The 20,629-nt window shown below is 42.5% G+C and overlaps 1 protein-coding gene across 2 annotated transcripts in view; it reads left to right on the forward strand.

Annotated features, from left to right (window-relative positions):
- The window catches only part of LOC134818235 (girdin-like), a 63,853-nt gene that overhangs the window by 28,071 nt on the left and 15,153 nt on the right, over positions 1 to 20,629 (forward strand). Inside the window, exons 9-17 of one of the 2 annotated variants that reach the window (XM_063827711.1) lie at positions 11,661 to 11,803; positions 13,588 to 13,669; positions 13,907 to 13,978; positions 14,248 to 14,428; positions 14,715 to 14,844; positions 15,110 to 15,175; positions 15,309 to 15,329; positions 15,695 to 15,807; positions 20,223 to 20,353. In XM_063827711.1, the coding sequence (XP_063683781.1) occupies positions 11,661 to 11,803; positions 13,588 to 13,669; positions 13,907 to 13,978; positions 14,248 to 14,428; positions 14,715 to 14,844; positions 15,110 to 15,175; positions 15,309 to 15,329; positions 15,695 to 15,807; positions 20,223 to 20,353 (939 nt within the window). The remainder of the gene's footprint in view (positions 1 to 11,660; positions 11,804 to 13,587; positions 13,670 to 13,906; positions 13,979 to 14,247; positions 14,429 to 14,714; positions 14,845 to 15,109; positions 15,176 to 15,308; positions 15,330 to 15,694; positions 15,808 to 20,222; positions 20,354 to 20,629) is intronic. The other variant, XM_063827712.1, reaches the window with a different exon arrangement.

Genomic DNA, 20,629 nt, shown 5'->3' on the forward strand with positions numbered 1-20,629 from the left:
AATACCTCAATAATTCATCGCAATCTTATTAAAGTTAGTACACGGTCGTCTCTGGATACTTTATTTCTGTAGACTGATCCAAACTAGGGGGGGGGGGGCCAAACTAGCGGGGGGGGGGGGGGGTTACCAAACTAGGGGGGGGGGGGGGGGGGGTTGCCAAACTAGGGGGGGGGGGGGGGACCGGGGGGTTGCCAAACATTTATTGTATAATATATATATATACAATTGATATAAGGAAAATTTATTAGTCGAAACGGAAAGGCTACAATCCATCTTCCGTTACTGATTGAGGCTAGAATTGCCAATGAAACTTCGATAAATTTGGTATTATATCATTAGAAAAAGGTTTGACTTACATGGCTGACATTTCATATGTTTCTGAATTAATGTGAAAAGAGGAAGGAACATTAGTGTAGAAGCAGTTGAGGTAAAAATACTGTAACCAAGCAACTTCACGCTCGGTCACGTGCAAGTGTGACGGTTAGTCCGAGATAAACCACATCATGTACGCGTTACATCGTTGGTTTTAAACATATTTTCTTTGGATAAAGGTGATAAACTTTAAAACACGATAACCTCAAGCTCATTTGTTTTTCTAATTGTGTGGTGGAGAATAAAGTGTTGGACGTGGAATGTTGAGAGAGTGAGAGGATAAGTGTAACAACAACAACACAAAACTGGGGACAATTACAAGATAGTCGGACGGGTTGTGTCTGATGTTTGCCATTTTGATTGTTGTCCTTCACTTCCAAGCTTAACTTCATATGACGCAATAACACAATTAAGTTGTGCTGTGAATTTTCCGACCTCGTAAAGAGGTGGACAGTGGAAGAGAGGAAGATAATAAGACAGTCTCTCGATTAAAGGATTAAAGAGGTGAACAGTGGAAGAGAGGAAGATAATAAGACAGTTAAGGTTTTTTTTTCTGGGTGCCACAGACCCACCCAATGGTGCTGACTTTTTTGGGTTAAAGACCCACTTTTCCATTGAATGTGGCTCGCTGGCTGAGCTGCGCTCGCAGTAACAGTTCACCACCAAATTTTTTAATCCAATTTTTTGAACTTTCCCTATCAACAATCTTAGAGATTGGACTAAATATTACATTCCATAATTTAGGACTTGAAGTTGATGACCTTCTTCCGTCAGAATAATTATATTTACTATTCATATATGGTATATTTTTAGATGGTCCGTTCGAGTAATGTCAGCGGTGGAGACGGTGGTGACGCCAACTCCAACATATTTAACCCGAAGAAGAAATCATTTGTATCAACAACCATTGCATTAATGATCAGCTTCGCCACATTTAACATCCGTGGGCTCGGTGTTCAGCAAGATGATAGCCTACATAGTAAACGTGAGTTACTAGGATTAGACTGTGAAAAGTACAATGTCGACATCTGCGCTCTGCAGGAAACTAAAGTCACCGAATCAGACAGCCTTGTTTTGCGCAACGGTTTTAACTTGTTTCTGTTCGAGCAGTTGGAAAGTCGCCATGGAGGCTTGGGTTTTATAATCAGTCCTCGCATGATGAACTATGTGGTTTGCTGGAAGTACATCAGTGACCGGGTATGCTATGTCGATATTTGCATCCCCTCACGTAGCGGTACACCCCTACGTTGCAGGGTGATCAATGCCTACTGTCCACATCAGGGGCTAGTCCGTAAAAATCCAGTTGTTTTGGATAACTTTTATGGGCAGCTAAGAGAGGCTAAGAATGTACCCTCTAATGTGGAGTTGCAATTTCTGGGTGACTTTAATTCAAAACTGGGTAAATTATCTCCTTCTGATATTGAACAGGGTTTTGGTAGATATATGGGGAAATACGGAATGGGAGTAAGGAACGAAAATGGTTCTAGATTACTGGATTTTATCTCAGAAAATAATCTGTTTGCTGTGAACACTAGTTTTATACAACCTAGCAGACGTGTTACATCATTTACTGGTTGGCGGAAGGATTGGTCGGCTGGTCGGTACAGTAAGAAGACACTGCCTGTATACTCTCAAATAGATTACATACTATGCCGAAATAGATCTAAGTGTCTTTTGACTCAATCAAGAACTTATGCTGGTACTAAAACATTTTCAGATCATAGACTTGTCATTGCTCGCATCAATTTCAGCAACATTCATCTTTGTTTCAAACCTAAACAACGTCGTGTTCCTTCTTATAATATATCAGAACTTGTAAGCAACAAAGATATGCAACATAAATATCACTTGGCCCTTGAAGGCAAGTTCTCAAATTTTGTGACCAGCAACGATCCAAATGCCGACCTTCAAAATCTTATGTCTCATATTCGTGATGCTGCCAATGTTTCCATCGGCCCAAAACCTAAAGCTCGCTTGAAACATCACAGCAGTGATGACACTCTCAAAGAGCTTGTTGAAAAGCGTCACGATCTCCGACAGCTACTTAACAATAATCAATCTCTTGATCGAACTACATTGAGGTCATCCATCAACCACCTCACTAATAGTATCCAGAAAAGATTAGTTGAAGTGAGGTCTGCTCAAGCTGATCAGACCTATAGTGATATTACTAACACAAACGATTCAAGGAAAATGTTTGAAGCAGTAAGACATCTTCAGAAAAGTAAACCACCTAATAACTCGATTGGTGTTCATGATGAAAATGGCTGTTTGATTGCATCTGACGACATGAAAGCTTCTGTTGTTAGAGACTATCTCGAAAAACAGCTGACTCGCAATGAGCAACCTCTCGAGCCTTTTGAGGGACTACCACGTGCTCTCAATGTCCCTTTTACTGGAGTTGAAATACATGCAGCCACCTCTAGCTTGAAAAATGGGAGGGCAAATGGTCCCGATGGAATACCCAACGAGCTAATTAAGTACTCTAATAGTACAGTCCATGAACATTATGCTGGAATCATCAACAGTTGTTTCGAGACACATACTTTCCCCATTTCCATTGGAGAGGCTACTATAACACCCTTACAGAAGCCAAAAAAACCTATTGGTCCTCTGAAGAATTTACGTCCACTCACCTTGTCCAATGCAGCCAGAAAAATTCTGTCTATGGCTACTCTTAAAAGGATAGAAGAAAAAGTGAACGCCTTCACTGGTCCATGGCAGTGCGCATATAAACGCGCTCGTTCTTGTGCTGATATTGTTTGGTGTCAGCGAGTTCTACTGTCAGTTGTCCAAAGAAAGAAATGGGAGTATCATCGCATGGGCATTGATATGTCTAGTGCATTTGACACGATCAAACGCACTACGATTCTTGAACTCCTGAAACTGTGTGGCTGTACTGAGGATGAGCTGAGGATTGTCCGGTTGTTGTTGTCCAACACAAAGCTACGGGTGAAGGTAAATGGAGTTCTTTCAGCCGAGTTTTTAAGTCTCCTTGGAGCTTTCCAAGGTGACTGTCTATCCGGCTGTCTGTTCACCCTTGTCTTGGCTGGTGCTTTGAATGAACTTAGATGGACTATAACAATCAGTTTAGATAGGCCGATCCCCCCGATTACTATTGCTGGCCTTCCACTTGACACTGAATATGCTGATGATGTTGACTTCAATGATGAAGAGGAAGACAACTTGAGAGCTATTTTGCCCCAGGCAACAGCTATACTCGAGAAATGGAACCTCTTTGTCAATGAAGACAAAACGGACTTCACTCATGTTTATTTAGCTAGTACGGGTGAAGTCGACAGTGATGGAAAATTAGTGTCGGGGAATGAAGCATGGAGGAAAAGTATCACTCTAGGGTCCGTCTTGTGTAGCAAAGCTGATATTCAGCGTCGCATAAACCTGGGATATGCTGCCTTTAACAATTACAAGAAGGCCTGGAGTGATAAACTGCCCCTAAACAAACGTCTAATACTGTATAATGCTTTAGTCGTATCGGTTCTTATGTACAACTCATCCTGTTGGGCCGTCCCCAAAATATTCCTTGAAAAACTAGATGTTGTACACCGCAGACATCTTCGCACTATTTTGAATATAAAGTACCCAGGAGTCATCTCCAACAAAAACTTGTATAAACGCTGCAATGCTGAACCATTGTCAGAAAAAGTGGCCCGTAGTCGATGGAGAATGTTAGGACATGTTTTGCGGGGTCCTATTGACGGACCAGCGTTTTCTTCCCTCATTTTTGCCATCAATACACTGGACTTACCAGGGAGAAGAGGAAGACCCCAAAGCAATCTATTCTCGCTGATTGTGCATGATTTATGTAAAAGAAATCTTTATTTAAATAATATCTTTGACCTGCATTATCTCCGTAATTTGAGTTATGACAAGAGATATTGGCGGAAATTGCAATGAAGTTTTTAATTTTTAGTTTTTGTTTTAGGGAAAGATTAGACTTGGGCGTTGTTTTTTAAACTATCCCTTGTTTAGAACTTTGATTTAATAATATATGCGATATTCCACCACATTTTGGTTGAAAATTTGATTTCCAATGTCTACTCATACATATGTGGAAAACTTACAAATACCCCTCAAAATACTGGCTTTATACTTATAGTATAAAGATGTAGGTATCGTCAGGGACGTAGCCAGGATTTTTATTTGAGGGGGGCGTCCAATCCAGCTGCGAAGCGAGCAAGCTGTGGCAGGGGTCGGGGGTGCGCAGCCCCCTGGAAAATTTTTGTGAAACAGGGTGTTTGAGACGACATTTGGCATTAAAGAAATTTGTAGGATAGCAATAAACTGGGATTGTAAGAATCAAGTACTTACGTACAGGGACGTAGCCAGAATTTTTCTTTGTTGGGGGCTGTCAGCGAGCGAAGCGAGCAGACGTGTTCAATCCAGCTGCGCATCGAGCGAAGCGAGCAAGCTGTGGCAGGGGTCTGGGGGCGCAGCCCCCAGCGGGGTCCAGGGGCGCAGCCCCTTGGTGGGGGCTAGGGGAGCGCAGCCCCCCGGGAAATTTTTGCGAAACAGGGTGTTTTAGACGACATTTGGCATTAAAGAAATTTGTAGGACAGCAATAAACTGGGATTGAAAAGAATCAAGTACTCACGTAAATTTGGTAACTTCACAACAGCAATCTGCATTCTCCAATCAGAATTTACGACTTACTCAGGCCTCATCGTCTTAAGATTTTTACATTTCCTACGGTCTAGGGGACACTATTGACTATTTATAGAAGTCTTCTAGAATGTTTGCTTGGATGTTATGACAGATAATGGGGGAGTAGACACACAGTTGATAATTCAACAGACCCACTATCAATATCAACAGACCCACTATTTCATCTTAAAGACCCACAAGTCAATCCACAGACCCATTTCAGAGTAGCAAAGGCCCACTATTAAGCGAGTAGACACACACTTAATAACAACAGACCCACTATCGATATCAACAGGCCCACTATTTCATCTTACAGACCCACAAGTCAATCTACAGACCCATTTCAGAGCAGCAAAGACCCACTATTAAAGTATTAAGCGAGTAGACACACACTTAATAACAACAGACCCACTATCAATATCAACAGGCCCACTATTTCATCTTACAGACCCACAAGTCAATCTACAGACCCATTTCAGAGTAGCAAAGACCCACTATCAAGCGAGTAGACACACACTTAATAACAACAGACCCACTATCAATATCAACAGACCCACTATTCTATCTTACAGACCCACAAGTCAATCTACAGACCCATTTCAGAGTAGCAAAGACCCACTATTAAGCGAGTAGACACACACTTAATAACAACAGACGCACTATCAATATCAACAGGCCCACTATTTCATCTTACAGACCCACAAGTCAATCTACAGACCCATTTCAGAGTAGCAAAGACCCACTATTAAGCGAGTAAACACACACTTAATAACAACAGACCCACTATCAATATCAACAGACCCACTATTCCACAAAGACCCACTATTAAGCGAGTAGACACACACTTAATAACAACAGACCCACTATCAATATCAACAGACCCACTATTCCACCTTATAGACCCATGTAAGTAAGTCTACACTGTAATAAAACACATCCAAGCTATCCACAGGCCCACTATTTGAGCATGTACAGACCCTCATTAACCATGGTCAATTCAATCCTAACCTCACCCCCCCCCCCCCCCCCCCCCCCAAGAAAATATGTTTTTTTTTTCGTTTCAGACAATTTTAATTTTTCGATGAAAAAATTTGAGGCAAGGGTGCTGGCACCCTTGGCACCCTTTAAAAAAAAACCTTAAAGACAGTCTCTCGATTAAAGGTTAGAGGTGGACAGTGGAAGAGAGGAAGATAATAAGACAGTCCCTCGATTAAAGGTTAGAGGTGGACAGTGGAAGAGAGGAAGATAATAAGACAGTCTCTCGACTAAAGGATTAAAGAGGTGGACAGTGGAAGAGAGGAAGATAATAAGACAGTCTCTCGACTAAAGGTTAGAGGTGGACAGTGGAAGAGAGGAAGATAATAAGACAGTCTCTCGACTAAAGGATTAAAGAGGTGGACAGTGGAAGAGAGGAAGATAATAAGACAGTCTCTCGATTAAAGGTTAGAGGTGGACAGTGGAAGAGAGGAAGATAATAAGACAGTCTCTCGACTAAAGGTTAGAGGTGGACAGTGGAAGAGAGGAAGATAATAAGACAGTCTCTCGATTAAAGGTTAGAGGTGGACAGTGGAAGAGAGGAAGATAATAAGACAGTCCCTCGATTAAAGGTTAGAGGTGGACAGTGGAAGAGAGGAAGATAATAAGACAGTCTCTCGACTAAAGGATTAAAGAGGTGGACAGTGGAAGAGAGGAAGATAATAAGACAGTCTCTCGACTAAAGGTTAGAGGTGGACAGTGGAAGAGAGGAAGATAATAAGACAGTCTCTCGACTAAAGGATTAAAGAGGTGGACAGTGGAAGAGAGGAAGATAATAAGACAGTCTCTCGATTAAAGGTTAGAGGTGGACAGTGGAAGAGAGGAAGATAATAAGACAGTCTCTCGACTAAAGGTTAGAGGTGGACAGTGGAAGAGAGGAAGATAATAAGACAGTCTCTCGACTAAAGGTTAGAGGTGGACAGTGGAAGAGAGGAAGATAATAAGACAGTCTCTCGATTAAAGGTTAGAGGTGGACAGTGGAAGAGAGGAAGATAATAAGACAGTCTCTCGACTAAAGGTTAGAGGTGGACAGTGGAAGAGAGGAAGATAATAAGACAGTCTCTCGATTAAAGGTTAGAGGTGGACAGTGGAAGAGAGGAAGATAATAAGACAGTCTCTCGACTAAAGGTTAGAGGTGGACAGTGGAAGAGAGGAAGATAATAAGACAGTCTCTCGACTAAATGTTAACTAGGCCGGATTCCGGAATCGATCAATCCTTAGGGGCGGAAGAGTGGGAGAGTAAGACGCCTGACAGATACAAGATTAGAGAGTGAGATTGCAGCTATATTTGAGACTAGACGTTCGATCATTAAATATGGTTTTGGGCAAATTTTACATACTGATAAAACAATCTTACCAAACTCGCAGTCTAAAAATACATTGATTAATTAAAACAAAATGTAAAAACACCAATGTATAATAACACGTCCACTTCACTATAAATTACAATATTTATCAAACACTCCACTCTGTAGTACAAGTCAAGTTTATTGCAATAATCTTCTCAGCAGGGAGAGATTTATTCCCGGTAAGGCAAGAGCCGTTTTAAAGCCACATATTATACGACTATGTTGTACATCTCTCTCCCGCTTACCACCCACGCCGTAAAATGTACTCCAGTGCAGTACTGAAGCGTGTTCCGTTCATTCTTATTCCAACTATGAAAAATGATATTTATCATTCCTAGTGGGAAATGGTTTTTATCATTCCTAGTGGGAAATGTAACATAAAAATTGATGTTACGGTTTTATCCGTTAAAACACCGACTTCAAGACACTTTAACAGATATCAAGAAAATGACAGTTTTTGTGTAAGATAAAAATTACCACCTTTGTTAATTTGATCTTATCAGTTATTCAATTTCACTTTGTTGCTCACACAATTTCATATCTCATTTCTTGACACCCAGCGAAATTGTAAACTAGGATATGGTACATACCAGATCTACCTAGTACCTACATCTACACTAAATTGACAATAATTGTGATATCATTTAATAATTTTACCGTCTGATTTTGATTTGACCGGTTATTGGATTGGACGACAGTTCTGCGTTCTACTTGTTCTGAAATGAACAGGTAGAACGTCAGTTTGAATGGAAATTTTCCATTCAAACTGAAATTATGATTCATCATTCATCGACCACTCAAATTTCGACGCAGATTAAAGAGATGAGATTAATATTGTACTTTTACATCGGTGCTCTGGCTAGACTGGTTTTAATCTATAAATTATGCACGTTAGCCCATCATCACTAGTATGTTACTAAAATATAGTAGTTGTACAGCAATACTAAGGTAATATACGAAACTGACAGTTGATTTGAGAGTACATGAACTGATCACCATTTTATCGATGTTGCATGTTGTAAACTCATTAGAAAAATAAGAAAAATACTCGCTAAACGGTACAAATGTTACACCTGCCCACTGTATTGGTGCACCTAGTACCGTTACCATGGTAACATACACTAGATACACTAGATCTAGTGTAATCAGTTAATAGCACTGGCAGATATTAAGAACCATTAGTGGTACCTGTACAAGGTGTACCACGTGACACGTGGTATATTATGTATAACGTACCACTCACACACCCAACACTGGGTACCATGCATAATGTTGCAATGTTCTGTATAACACACACACCCCCCCAACACTGGGTACCATGCATAATGTTGCAATGTTCTGTATAACACACACACCCACCCAACACTGGGTACCATGCATAATGTTGCAATGTTCTGTATAACACACACACCCCCCCAACACTGGGTACCATGCATAATGTTGCAATGTTCTGTGCCAACACTGGGTACCATGCATAATGTTGCAATGTTCTGTATAACACACACACCCCCCCAACACTGGGTACCATGCATAATGTTGCAATGTTCTGTATAACACACACACCCACCCAACACTGGGTACCATGCATAATGTTGCAATGTTCTGTATAACACACACACCCACCCAACACTGGGTACCATGCATAATGTTGCAATGTTCTGTATACCACACACACCCACCCAACACTGGGTACCATGCATAATGTTGCAATGTTCTGTATAACACACACACCCCCCCAACACTGGGTACCATGCATAATGTTGCAATGTTCTGTATAACACACACACCCACCCAACACTGGGTACCATGCATAATGTTGCAATGTTCTGTATAACACACACACCCACCCAACACTGGGTACCATGCATAATGTTGCAATGTTCTGTATAACACACACACCCCCCCAACACTGGGTACCATGCATAATGTTGCAATGTTCTGTATAACACACACACCCACCCAACACTGGGTACCATGCATAATGTTGCAATGTTCTGTATAACACACACACCCACCCAACACTGGGTACCATGCATAATGTTGCAATGTTCTGTGCCAACACTGGGTACCATGCATAATGTTGCAATGTTCTGTATAACACACACACCCACCCAACACTGGGTACCATGCATAATGTTGCAATGTTCTGTGCCAACACTGGGTACCATGCATAATGTTGCAATGTTCTGTATAACACACACACCCCCCCAACACTGGGTACCATGCATAATGTTGCAATGTTCTGTATAACACACACACCCCCCCAACACTGGGTACCATGCATAATGTTGCAATGTTCTGTGCCAACACTGGGTACCATGCATAATGTTGCAATGTTCTGTATAACACACACACCCCCCCAACACTGGGTACCATGCATAATGTTGCAATGTTCTGTGCCAACACTGGGTACCATGCATAATGTTGCAATGTTCTGTATAACACACACACCCACCCAACACTGGGTACCATGCATAATGTTGCAATGTTCTGTATAACACACACACCCCCCCAACACTGGGTACCATGCATAATGTTGCAATGTTCTGTGCCAACACTGGGTACCATGCATAATGTTGCAATGTTCTGTATAACACACACACCCCCCCCAACACTGGGTACCATGCATAATGTTGCAATGTTCTGTGCCAACACTGGGTACCATGCATAATGTTGCAATGTTCTGTGCCAACACTGGGTACCATGCATAATGTTGCAATGTTCTGTGCCAACACTGGGTACCATGCATAATGTTGCATGGTTCTGTGCCAAGTTTGTGGCGTCACGTGACAGTGTGTATTGCACGTGACAGTGTGTATTGCACGTGACAGTGTGTATTGCACGTGACAGTGTGTATTGCACGTGACAGTGTGTATTGCACGTTAAGGTGTGAACCTCACACATCTCTCAGTGTAGAGTGTTATCAGTAACATGGTGTTCAGACCTGTTTACAGCACTAGAATACCATTATGACTCTAGTTACAGACTCACAGAGATACTAGCCAGGTAGGTATACTAGGTGTATCACAATATACACTTCTCAGCCCTGTAACAGAGTAAAATGTACCAGATCTCCTCTTCTGTCATTTCACCAATTACATTATACTCTACATTATACTCAGCTATTATACTCTAATCTACCAATACTCTGCTATTATACTCTAATCTACCAATACTCTGCTATTATACTCTAATCTACCAATACTCTGCTATTATACTCTAATCTACCAATACTCTGCTATTATACTCTAATCTACCAATACTCTGCTATTATACTCTTAATGCACACAATAAAGTACATGCATTTTCTGGCTCTGACATTCACACGATATTCTAACTTATTACTTAATGTACGAGTGTTATTCATGTACATTTGTCTCCATCATGGCTACTGGAGGATCAGAGTTACAATCTAGATTTTACCCAGGAAATGATATCACTACATTCCTGTATTGTTGCAGCTAGTATTGTTAGTGAGTGCTCAGCAGGGAGACTGTATGTTGCCATGGTAACAGTTACCAGCGCCTGTGTATGTCATTCAATATGATGACTGTTAGTGCGGTAATAGATAAATTATTGTAAAATGTGAATTGCAAGGTTATTAGAGCTGGTTACTATAATACTGGTACTACTACTATACTGAGCTGCGGGTTGAGACAGATGTAGCAGTTACAGTTTACACATGTTACAGTTTACAGATGTATATCGTGGATTTGCAGTTAAAATCTAGGTAATTTGGTTTTAAACCAGATTACGTCCTCACGAAAGTGGGAGCTCTGGTACTATTTGAACTGTAAGTGGACAAACAGTGAGAGATGATATTCTGATTTCTGACGAAACAGTGAAATAGATGAGATTTCCTTTCGCTCTCTACCTTATATAATAATGTAATTGTAATAGTATAGAGTGTACACTACCTCTAACTGTAATAGTATAGAGTGTACACTACCTCTAATTGTAATGGTTTGGTAAACTTCCCTTTTTGTCGTTAACCATTTACCTACTAAAACAGGCTCTACAATATATATTGCTATATGTGAGCCGGTTAGTTATACTATCCGGTTCTTATTGAAGTTTCGGGCAGATTCTATCAGTGGAGCTAGGTTGTTTCCTTAACAAAACTTATAATACATCCAGAAATTGTTGTTTTCCGTTATAATGCAATTATATAACAACAACTCTAACTATCCGAGTAAATAACAATGACCTCAATTATCCACTTATAATTGTATATTTTTTCAGAGCAACAGAAGCGGCCGGAGAAGCACAATCAGTCTGAACGAGTCGTTTACAGACTCACGTGATAGCTCCAGACCCAATACTCCGGCTTACAACACTGAGATAGCAGAACTCCGAGCTAAACTACTCAAATATGAGGATGAAATGTTAGTCTCCTTTTTTTTGCTTGTTTGTTGAAATATAATTTTGTTGTGTGTTTTTAGGTTTTCGTGGCTTTTTTTGATTAATTGCCACTATTGTCATGTGATTTATCATTTATCTATTTATGTTTACCCTTGATGAAATGAAACCACGCACCCGATGTTTCTAATAATTAAAAATATAGCCTGCTAATTTATCGGAAGCTTGGTAGCTTTTTTATTTTATGGTTAAAGATAATGAAGCTCAATTAATAATTTGACCAGTTAAAATTACAGCTGCGGTTAATACCGATAAAAACATAATATGGTCATCTTCCACTAAATTTAGAGGCACCTGCCTCGACACAAACGTTAAATAAAACCCTATTCTTACGTGATCTGTCTGACAAATATAGAAACGAGTTAAGTTAAATACCGTGTCATGTTCTAGTATAAAATTAAACATTTTAATGTTACAAAATATTAGGCAGTGTTGATCACGATGAATTTTACCAAACGTGTGATGTTGTTAACGTAACGCGCGAAAACATTTCATTTCTATAAAGGCCAATTAACCTCGCGCAAAATTTCAAATTCGTTTGCACGCACGTTCTTCACAATAAACATTCGGACTTAAGATAAACTAAAAATGAGGTACTCCAGCCTCTAGCCTAACTTTCAACCAGACATCCTTATTCCTCTTCAAGCCAGTAAAAGTAACTAATGAGTTACAAAACTTCACTTCCACACGGCAGGAATACAAATTTCTTTCGGACCCGTCTGTAATAACATTTGCCGCTAAAAATTTGAACCCATTACAACTTAATCATTACACCACATGGCTCGCAGTGTACCATTTCTATTACTCAACACTAAGGCAACTCATTACCCGCCTATTGTATGACTTATGTTTACTGGATATGTGCCATCTGGGATATCACTAGGGATCTGCTTCGAGACCAGATAGTAAACTCTATGTAATAACTAATAATGTGCTCATCTGTGTATAGTAGTGTGTATAGTAGTACCTGTGTATAGTAGTACCTGTGTATAGTAGTACCTGTGTATAGTAGTGTGTATAGTAGTACCTGTGTATAGTAGTGTATAGTAGTGTGTATAGTAGTACCTGTGTATAGTAGTGTATAGTAGTGTGTTTAGTAGTACCTGTGTATAGTAGTGTATAGTAGTACCTGTGTATAGTAATGTATAGTAGTACCTGTGTATAGTAGTGTATAGTAGTGTATAGTAGTACCTGTGTATAGTAGTGTATAGTAGTACCTGTGTATAGTAATGTATAGTAGTACCTGTGTATAGTAATGTGTATAGTAGTGTGTTTAGTAGTACCTGTGTATAGTAGTACCTGTGTATAGTAGTGTATAGTAGTACCTGTGTATAGTAATGTGTATAGTAGTGTGTTTAGTAGTACCTGTGTATAGTAGTGTGTATAGTAGTACCTGTGTATACCTGTGTATAGTAGTGTGTATAGTAGTGTGTATAGTAGTACCTGTGTATACTTGTTGTCGTGTGATCACAACTTTTATGATTTATCTCTGGTCTCCGCGTCACAATCTATCTAGACTTGTAGCAACCTAACTGTTAACTTCGCAAGTATTGCAAATTGACTCCTATAATGATTTTCTTGTGTGTCGTAATCCTGAACTGTCGATTACTATCGATTTGCTGCATAATTATTCATTTACAAGTTACATTACAGCAATGCTGACAAGGTGGAGTAACTCACATAATATCACAGACTCATTACTGTTGGTCTTGAGAGACATGTAAAATATCTTGAATTCCATCTGTTTCAGCGAAACCAAGACTGATCTCATCACCCGACTGAAGGAGGAAAGTGCTGCAACTAATGAACAAATATCACGTCTAAAAAATGAGGTGAGGGACATATCAATTAAAAGTCGCCCTTGATAAAATTGTTACAGATTCATTGTTGGTCAATAAAATAGACCTTTATTTATCATTATTTGTTTCGTTGCATGCCATGTCAGGAATGTTGTAATTTAGTCAGCAAGCCATTAAAATACAGACTCCGCTGTAGAGTTTCATAAGAAAAACAGAGACCATCTCAATTACATAATCTGCATTCCTCTTAATAATAACATTTCATCGCAGTATCGGACTCTGTACGATGATGCTCAAGCTGCTAGAATTTACAGAGACGAGATAGACTCTCTGAGAACTAAGGTTGGTTAGTAAACACATACATACATGTTACGCATCTTCTAGTAAACACACCACAAATATTTTAACACTCACGTGATATTTAAACTATGTATGCCGTTCTCAGAACCACATGACGTTTTTTCTAGACGAATTGCTTGACGTGGTCATACATGAGAGCTCATAAAATAGACGGATTGCTTTTTAAAGCTATTAAAATAGACACTATTGAAGTCTTGAATTGGTTATCAATCCGTTGTCTTTCGCACAACAAATAATAAGCCATTGCCAAGGCCGAGAAGTTGGATAAATACGAAGCGGATATCGCCAAATACCGAGATAAGCTAGAGGATATGGAGTATCTAAAGAACAGAGTCAAGGAACTGAAGAATCACAACGATCAGCTCATGGAAATGAACGAGCTGCTGAAGGAGGAGCTTGTCAGTTCAGAGCAGATCAATAAAGCTATGATAGGTGAATGATAATCACTCATTATATACCACTGAACTAATTAATTATGTATAAAATTAACTTAAATCATAGTTTTAAGTCGCCGAACTTCTTTTGCCGGTCGCTGTTTTATAGGCATGAAATAATCGGCATATCTTATGATTGTCGACTAACGTGCATGACAATTTGATACCCACGTCATGATTTGTGGTCTAGTTTAAAGTCATGTTTCAGACAGGGCCCCCTATATCGTACTGATCAAGGAGCACTACCCAGAGGCATTAAACCTACTAATCCTAACGTTTCTCAGCTGAGGAAGAAAAGAACATAAAATTACGCGCAATGTTAGAAGAACTCAGTGCACAAAAGGAGTACGGTGATAGGGTTATACAGGACATGACCAATAAGAAGAAACAGGTCGAACTTGAACTCAAACACAGGTTAGTTTCTGTTTGGATTTGTATGCACAAGAAATAGGTCTTTAGATTTTTGCAACAAATACCCATGCTACTTGATTAATGTACTTTTGTCGCCACGCCTTACCTTAGCTGGTGTAGTAAGTGCAAGGTTTCTATGTGATGAGATCTAATGATTATTGATTACCCTACTGCTCCTTTATAATATCTCTAGAGAAGTAGATGTCGTGTCACAACGATTTTAAGCCTTCTTGAGGTACATACGCTTGGGCTTCACTTCAATTTTCAGTGCCAATATGATATCACAAATGCAGAAGGAAATAGATGAACTCACAGCATCCAACAACGAAATAAGGTAAAATAAGATCTAATCAATAATCATCACAATATGCCTCATCATTTCGTATCGGCGTACCTGATCAACTCAAGGTTCAAATTTCAAATTATTTATAAGATTTCTTATCCGATTCTGATTGATTTTGTCCCAGAGCGGCTTCTAAAAATTGGAAGTAAGTAATAAAAGAGCACTGTAGCTGTGTGATCAGCAATTCGGCTGGTGTTCTGTTGCTTTGCTGTTTTCTTAACGATCGCTTACAATTACTCACTAGTCTTAATGACTTCAAGGGCAGTTTACAATTAATTCAGTTGGTTTGATATCTGCTATTTTAAAATCTGTTTCAATTCAAAGAAAATGTCTAGACCACTCGCTCTTGAACGCAAACGAAAATTTGCGTTCAACACTCAATGCTCCGTTTTGGTACTACGTACAACACAGCCTCATTCAAACACAATTTTTAGGACATATAATAATCAATTGTATTAATCGCTTGAATAAAACCTCCTTTTAAAGAAATGATAATATACCTCCCCCCAGGATGGCCATGTTGGAACGGGACGGTGTAACTGACTCACACAAGTACGTGACAATCGAGAAGGAACTGTCTCTCGATGATAACGGACAAACTCCCATCATCAACAGACGCCGCAGTAAGTTTTATATCGCTGCTGAGAGAGGGGTGGGTTACTGCTGAGAGAGGGGTGGGTTACTACTGAGAGAGGGGTGGGTTACTACTGAGAGAGGGGTGGGTTACTGCTGAGAGAGGGGTGGGTTACTGCTGAGAGAGGGGTGGGTTACTACTGAGAGAGGGGTGGGTTACTACTGAGAGAGGGGTGGGTTACTACTGAGAGAGGGGTGGGTTACTGCTGAGAGAGGGGTGGGTTACTACTGAGAGAGGGGTGGGTTACTAGTGAGAGAGGGGTGGGTTACTACTGAGAGAGGGGTGGGTTACTACTGAGAGAGGGGTGGGTTACTACTGAGAGAGGGGTGGGTTACTGCTGGGAGAGGGGTGGGCTACTACTGAGAGAGGGTTGGGTTACTGCTGAGAGAGGGGTGGGTTACTGCTGAGAGAGGGGTGGGTTACTACTGAGAGAGGGGTGGGTTACTACTGAGAGAGGGGTGGGTTACTACTGAGAGAGGGGTGGGTTACTACTGAGAGAGGGGTGGGTTACTACTGAGAGAGGGGTGGGTTACTGCTGAGAGAGGGGTGGGTTACTGCTGAGAGAGGGGTGGGTTACTGCTGAGAGAGGGGTGGGTTACTACTGAGAGAGAGGTGGGTTACTACTGAGAGAGGGGTGGGTTACTACTGAGAGAGGGGTGGGTTACTGCTGAGAGAGGGGTGGGTTACTGCTGAGAGAGGGGTGGGTTACTGCTGAGAGAGGGGTGGGTTACTGCTGAGAGAGGGGTGGGTTACTGCTGAGAGAGGGGTGGGTTACTGCTGAGAGAGGGTGGGTTACTGCTGAGAGAGGGTGGGTTACTACTGAGAGAGGGTTGGGTTACTGCTGAGAGAGGGGTGGGTTACTACTGAGAGAGGGGTGGGTTACTACTGAGAGAGGGGTGGGTTACTACTGAGAGAGGGGTGGGTTACTACTGAGAGAGGGGTGGTTTACTACTGAGAGAGGGGTGGGTTACTGCTGAGAGAGGGGTGGGTTACTGCTGAGAGAGGGGTGGGTTACTGCTGAGAGAGGGGTGGGATACTACGGACGCGGAGAGAGGGGTGGGTTACTACTGAGAGAGGGGTGGGTTACTACTGAGAGAGGGGTGGGTTACTGCTGGGAGAGGGGTGGGCTACTACTGAGAGAGGGGTGGGTTACTGCTGAGAGAGGGGTGGGTTACTGCTGAGAGAGGGGTGGGTTACTGCTGAGAGAGGGGTGGGTTACTGCTGAGAAAAGGGTGGGTTACTGCTGAGAGAGGGGTGGGTTACTGCTGAGAGAGGGGTGGGTTACTACTGAGAGAGGGGTGGGTTACTACTGAGAGAGGGGTGGGTTACTGCTGAGAGAGGGGTGGGTTACTACTGAGAGAGGGATGGGTTACTACTGAGAGAGGGGTGGGTTACTGCTGAGAGAGGGGTGGGTTACTGCTGAGAGAGGGGTGGGTTACTGCTGAGAGAGGGGTGGGTTACTGCTGAGAGAGGGGTGGGTTACTACTGAGAGAGGGGTGGGTTACTGCTGAGAGAGGGGTGGGTTACTGCTGAGAGAGGGTGGGTTACTGCTGAGAGAGGGTGGGTTACTACTGAGAGAGGGGTGGGTTACTACTGAGAGAGGGTGGGTTACTGCTGAGAGAGGGTGGGTAACTGCTGAGAGAGGGTGGGTTACTACTGAGAGAGGGTTGGGTTACTGCTGAGAGAGGGGTGGGTTACTACTGAGAGAGGGGTGGGTTACTACTGAGAGAGGGGTGGGTTACTACTGAGAGAGGGGTGGGTTACTACTGAGAGAGGGGTGGTTTACTACTGAGAGAGGGGTGGGTTACTGCTGAGAGAGGGGTGGGTTACTGCTGAGAGAGGGGTGGGTTACTACTGAGAGAGGGGTGGGTTACTACTGAGAGAGGGGTGGTTTACTACTGAGAGAGGGGTGGGTTACTGCTGAGAGAGGGGTGGGTTACTGCTGAGAGAGGGGTGGGTTACTGCTGAGAGAGGGGTGGGTTACTACTGAGAGAGGGGTGGGTTACTACTGAGAGAGGGGTGGGTTACTACTGAGAGAGGGGTGGGTTACTGCAGGGAGAGGGGTGGGCTACTACTGAGAGAGGGGTGGGTTACTACTGAGAGAGGGGTGGGTTACTGCTGAGAGAGGGGTGGGTTACTACTGAGAGAGGGGTGGGTTACTGTTGAGAGAGGGGTGAGTTACTGCTGAGAGAGGGGTGGGTTACTGCTGAGAGAGGGGTGGGTTACTGCTGAGAGAGGGGTGGGTTACTGCTGAGAGAGGGGTGGGTTACTACTGAGAGAGGGGTGGGTTACTACTGAGAGAGGGGTGGGTTACTACTGAGAGAGGGGTGGGTTACTACTGAGAGAGGGGTGAGTTACTGCTGAGAGAGGGGTGGGTTACTACTGAGAGAGGGGTGGGTTACTGCTGAGAGAGGGGTGGGTTACTACTGAGAGAGGGGTGGGTTACTACTGAGAGAGGGGTGGGTTACTACTGAGAGAGGGGTGGGTTACTGCTGAGAGAGGGGTGGGTTACTACTGAGAGAGGGGTGGGTTACTACTGAGAGAGGGGTAGGTTACTACTGAGAGAGGGTGGGTTACTACTGAGAGAGGGGTGGGTTACTGCAGAGAGATGGGTGTGTTACTGCTGAGAGAGGGGCAGGTTACTGCTGAGAGAGGGGTGGGTCACTGCTGAGAGAGGGGCGGGTTACTGCTGAGAGAGGGGTGGGTTACTGTTGAGAGAGGGGTGGGTTACTACTGAGAGAGGGGTGGGTTACTGCTGAGAGAGGGGTGGGTTACTACTGAGAGAGGGGTGGGTTACTACTGAGAGAGGGTTGGGTTACTGCTGAGAGAGGGGTGGGTTACTGCTGAGAGAGGGGCGGGTTACTGCTGAGAGAGGGGTGGGTTACTACTGAGAGAGGGGTGGGTTACTACTGAGAGAGGGGTGGGTTACTGCTGAGAGAGGGGTGGGTTACTACTGAGAGAGGGGTGGGTTACTGCTGAGAGAGGGGTGGGTTACTGCTGGGAGAGGGGTGGGTTACTGCTGAGAGAGGGGTGGGTTACTGCTGAGAGAGGGGTGGGTTACTACTGAGAGAGGGATGGGTTACTACTGAGAGAGGGGTGGGTTACTACTGAGAGAGATGTGGGTTACTACTGAGAGAGGGATGGGTTACTACTGAGAGAGGGGTGGGTTACTACTGAGAGAGGGGTGGGTTACTGCTGGGAGAGTGGTGGGTTACTACTGAGGGAGGGGTGGGTTACTACTGAGAGAGGGGTGTGTTACTGCTGAGAGAGGGGTGGGTTACTACTGAGAGAGGGATGGGTTACTACTGAGAGAGGGGTGGGTTACTACTGAGAGAGGGATGGGTTACTGCTGGGAGAGGGGTGGGTTACTGCTGAGAGAGGGATGGGTTACTGCTGAGAGAGGGGTGGGTTACTGCTGAAAGAGGGGTGGGTTACTACTGAGAGAGGGGTGGGTTACTGCTGAGAGAGGGGTGGGTTACTACTGAGAGAGGGGTGGGTTACTGCTGAGAGAGGGGTGGGTTACTGCTGAGAGAGGGGTGGGTTACTGCTGAGAGAGGGATGGGTTACTGCTGAGAGAGGGGTGGGTTACTACTGAGAGAGGGGTGGGTTACTGCTGAGAGAGGGGTGGGTTACTACTGAGAGAGGGGTGGGTTACTACTGAGAGAGGGGTGGGTTACTACTGAGAGAGGGGTGGGTTACTACTGAGAGAGGGGTGGGTTACTGCTGAGAGAGGGGTGGGTTACTACTGAGAGAGGGGTTGGTTACTACTGAGAGAGGGGTGGGTTACTGAGAACCAGATGCCATCCATGTTTTGTTGTTTATTGTTATTTATTTATGATTTACTATACCCGTAATATATATCCGTCAAAAATTTAGAATCAAAAGATAATGAATACTAGAATGTGAGGTGAGATTGTGATAATTAACATTAACTTTCCGAATTGTCCTTAGGAGATTGCCTCAAAATAGCCTCCCAATCCTCTAAAAGGTGGCAGTGAGTGAATTTATTGTGAGGTGACCAATGATTTGAGTGATTATTCTGTCAGAGTGGATAACAAGTCACATGCGAAATGTGATCTCTTTGAATAGCAGCTTTTCCGTTTAGTTTTTCTTATTTAGGAGATATGGGCTCTGCCCAGAGCTCCATGTTTTTTAGTTGGGCGCACTTGAGCCCGATTCTCTTATCTATTTTTTTCCTGAGAAAACGGGTGAAATGCATGATTGCATTTCAACAAAGGAAAAAGTTAACCCCGACTTTTGTCCAAATTGTCAGAATCCTCTTAAAAGCTCTGCAACATCCAAGATAATACTTAGATCTTCTGATTTAAACATCTTTTCATCATTTCCTATTCATGTTTTCACTTCATGACATCTGAAGTCTGAATGGTTTATCTTAAATCACAGGCACCGTTTGGGAAGGAAGCAAAGATGAGTCTATGAGCACAGAAGTACAGAACAGCAAGATAAAGCGACTCGAAATGGATAACTTGCATCTCAAAACTCAAACAGAAAACTTGAGGAATTCTAACGCTAAGGTATGTAACCCGATTTACCGAGATCCCCGATTTACCACGGCTGTTTCCTTCCCCAAAACTCCGCGGTAAATCGGGGTTTTACTTAACGATATATGTAAATGATAAGCATTAATTTTATTATCTTCAGGATATTGAAGTATTGAATAAAGTAATAAAGTAAACTTTTGTTGTTTGTACAATATCCCCCATGTTATAAAGTGCAAGGTTCCCTCATACAGATATTGCATGAAACCACATAATATGTATCATAAATAAGTCGTCTATTTATTGTCAAAC

Source organism: Bolinopsis microptera, chromosome 7 (assembly GCF_026151205.1).
Source record: "Bolinopsis microptera isolate Bmic1 chromosome 7, MBARI_Bmic_1.0, whole genome shotgun sequence".
Lineage (NCBI taxonomy): Eukaryota > Metazoa > Ctenophora > Tentaculata > Lobata > Bolinopsidae > Bolinopsis > Bolinopsis microptera.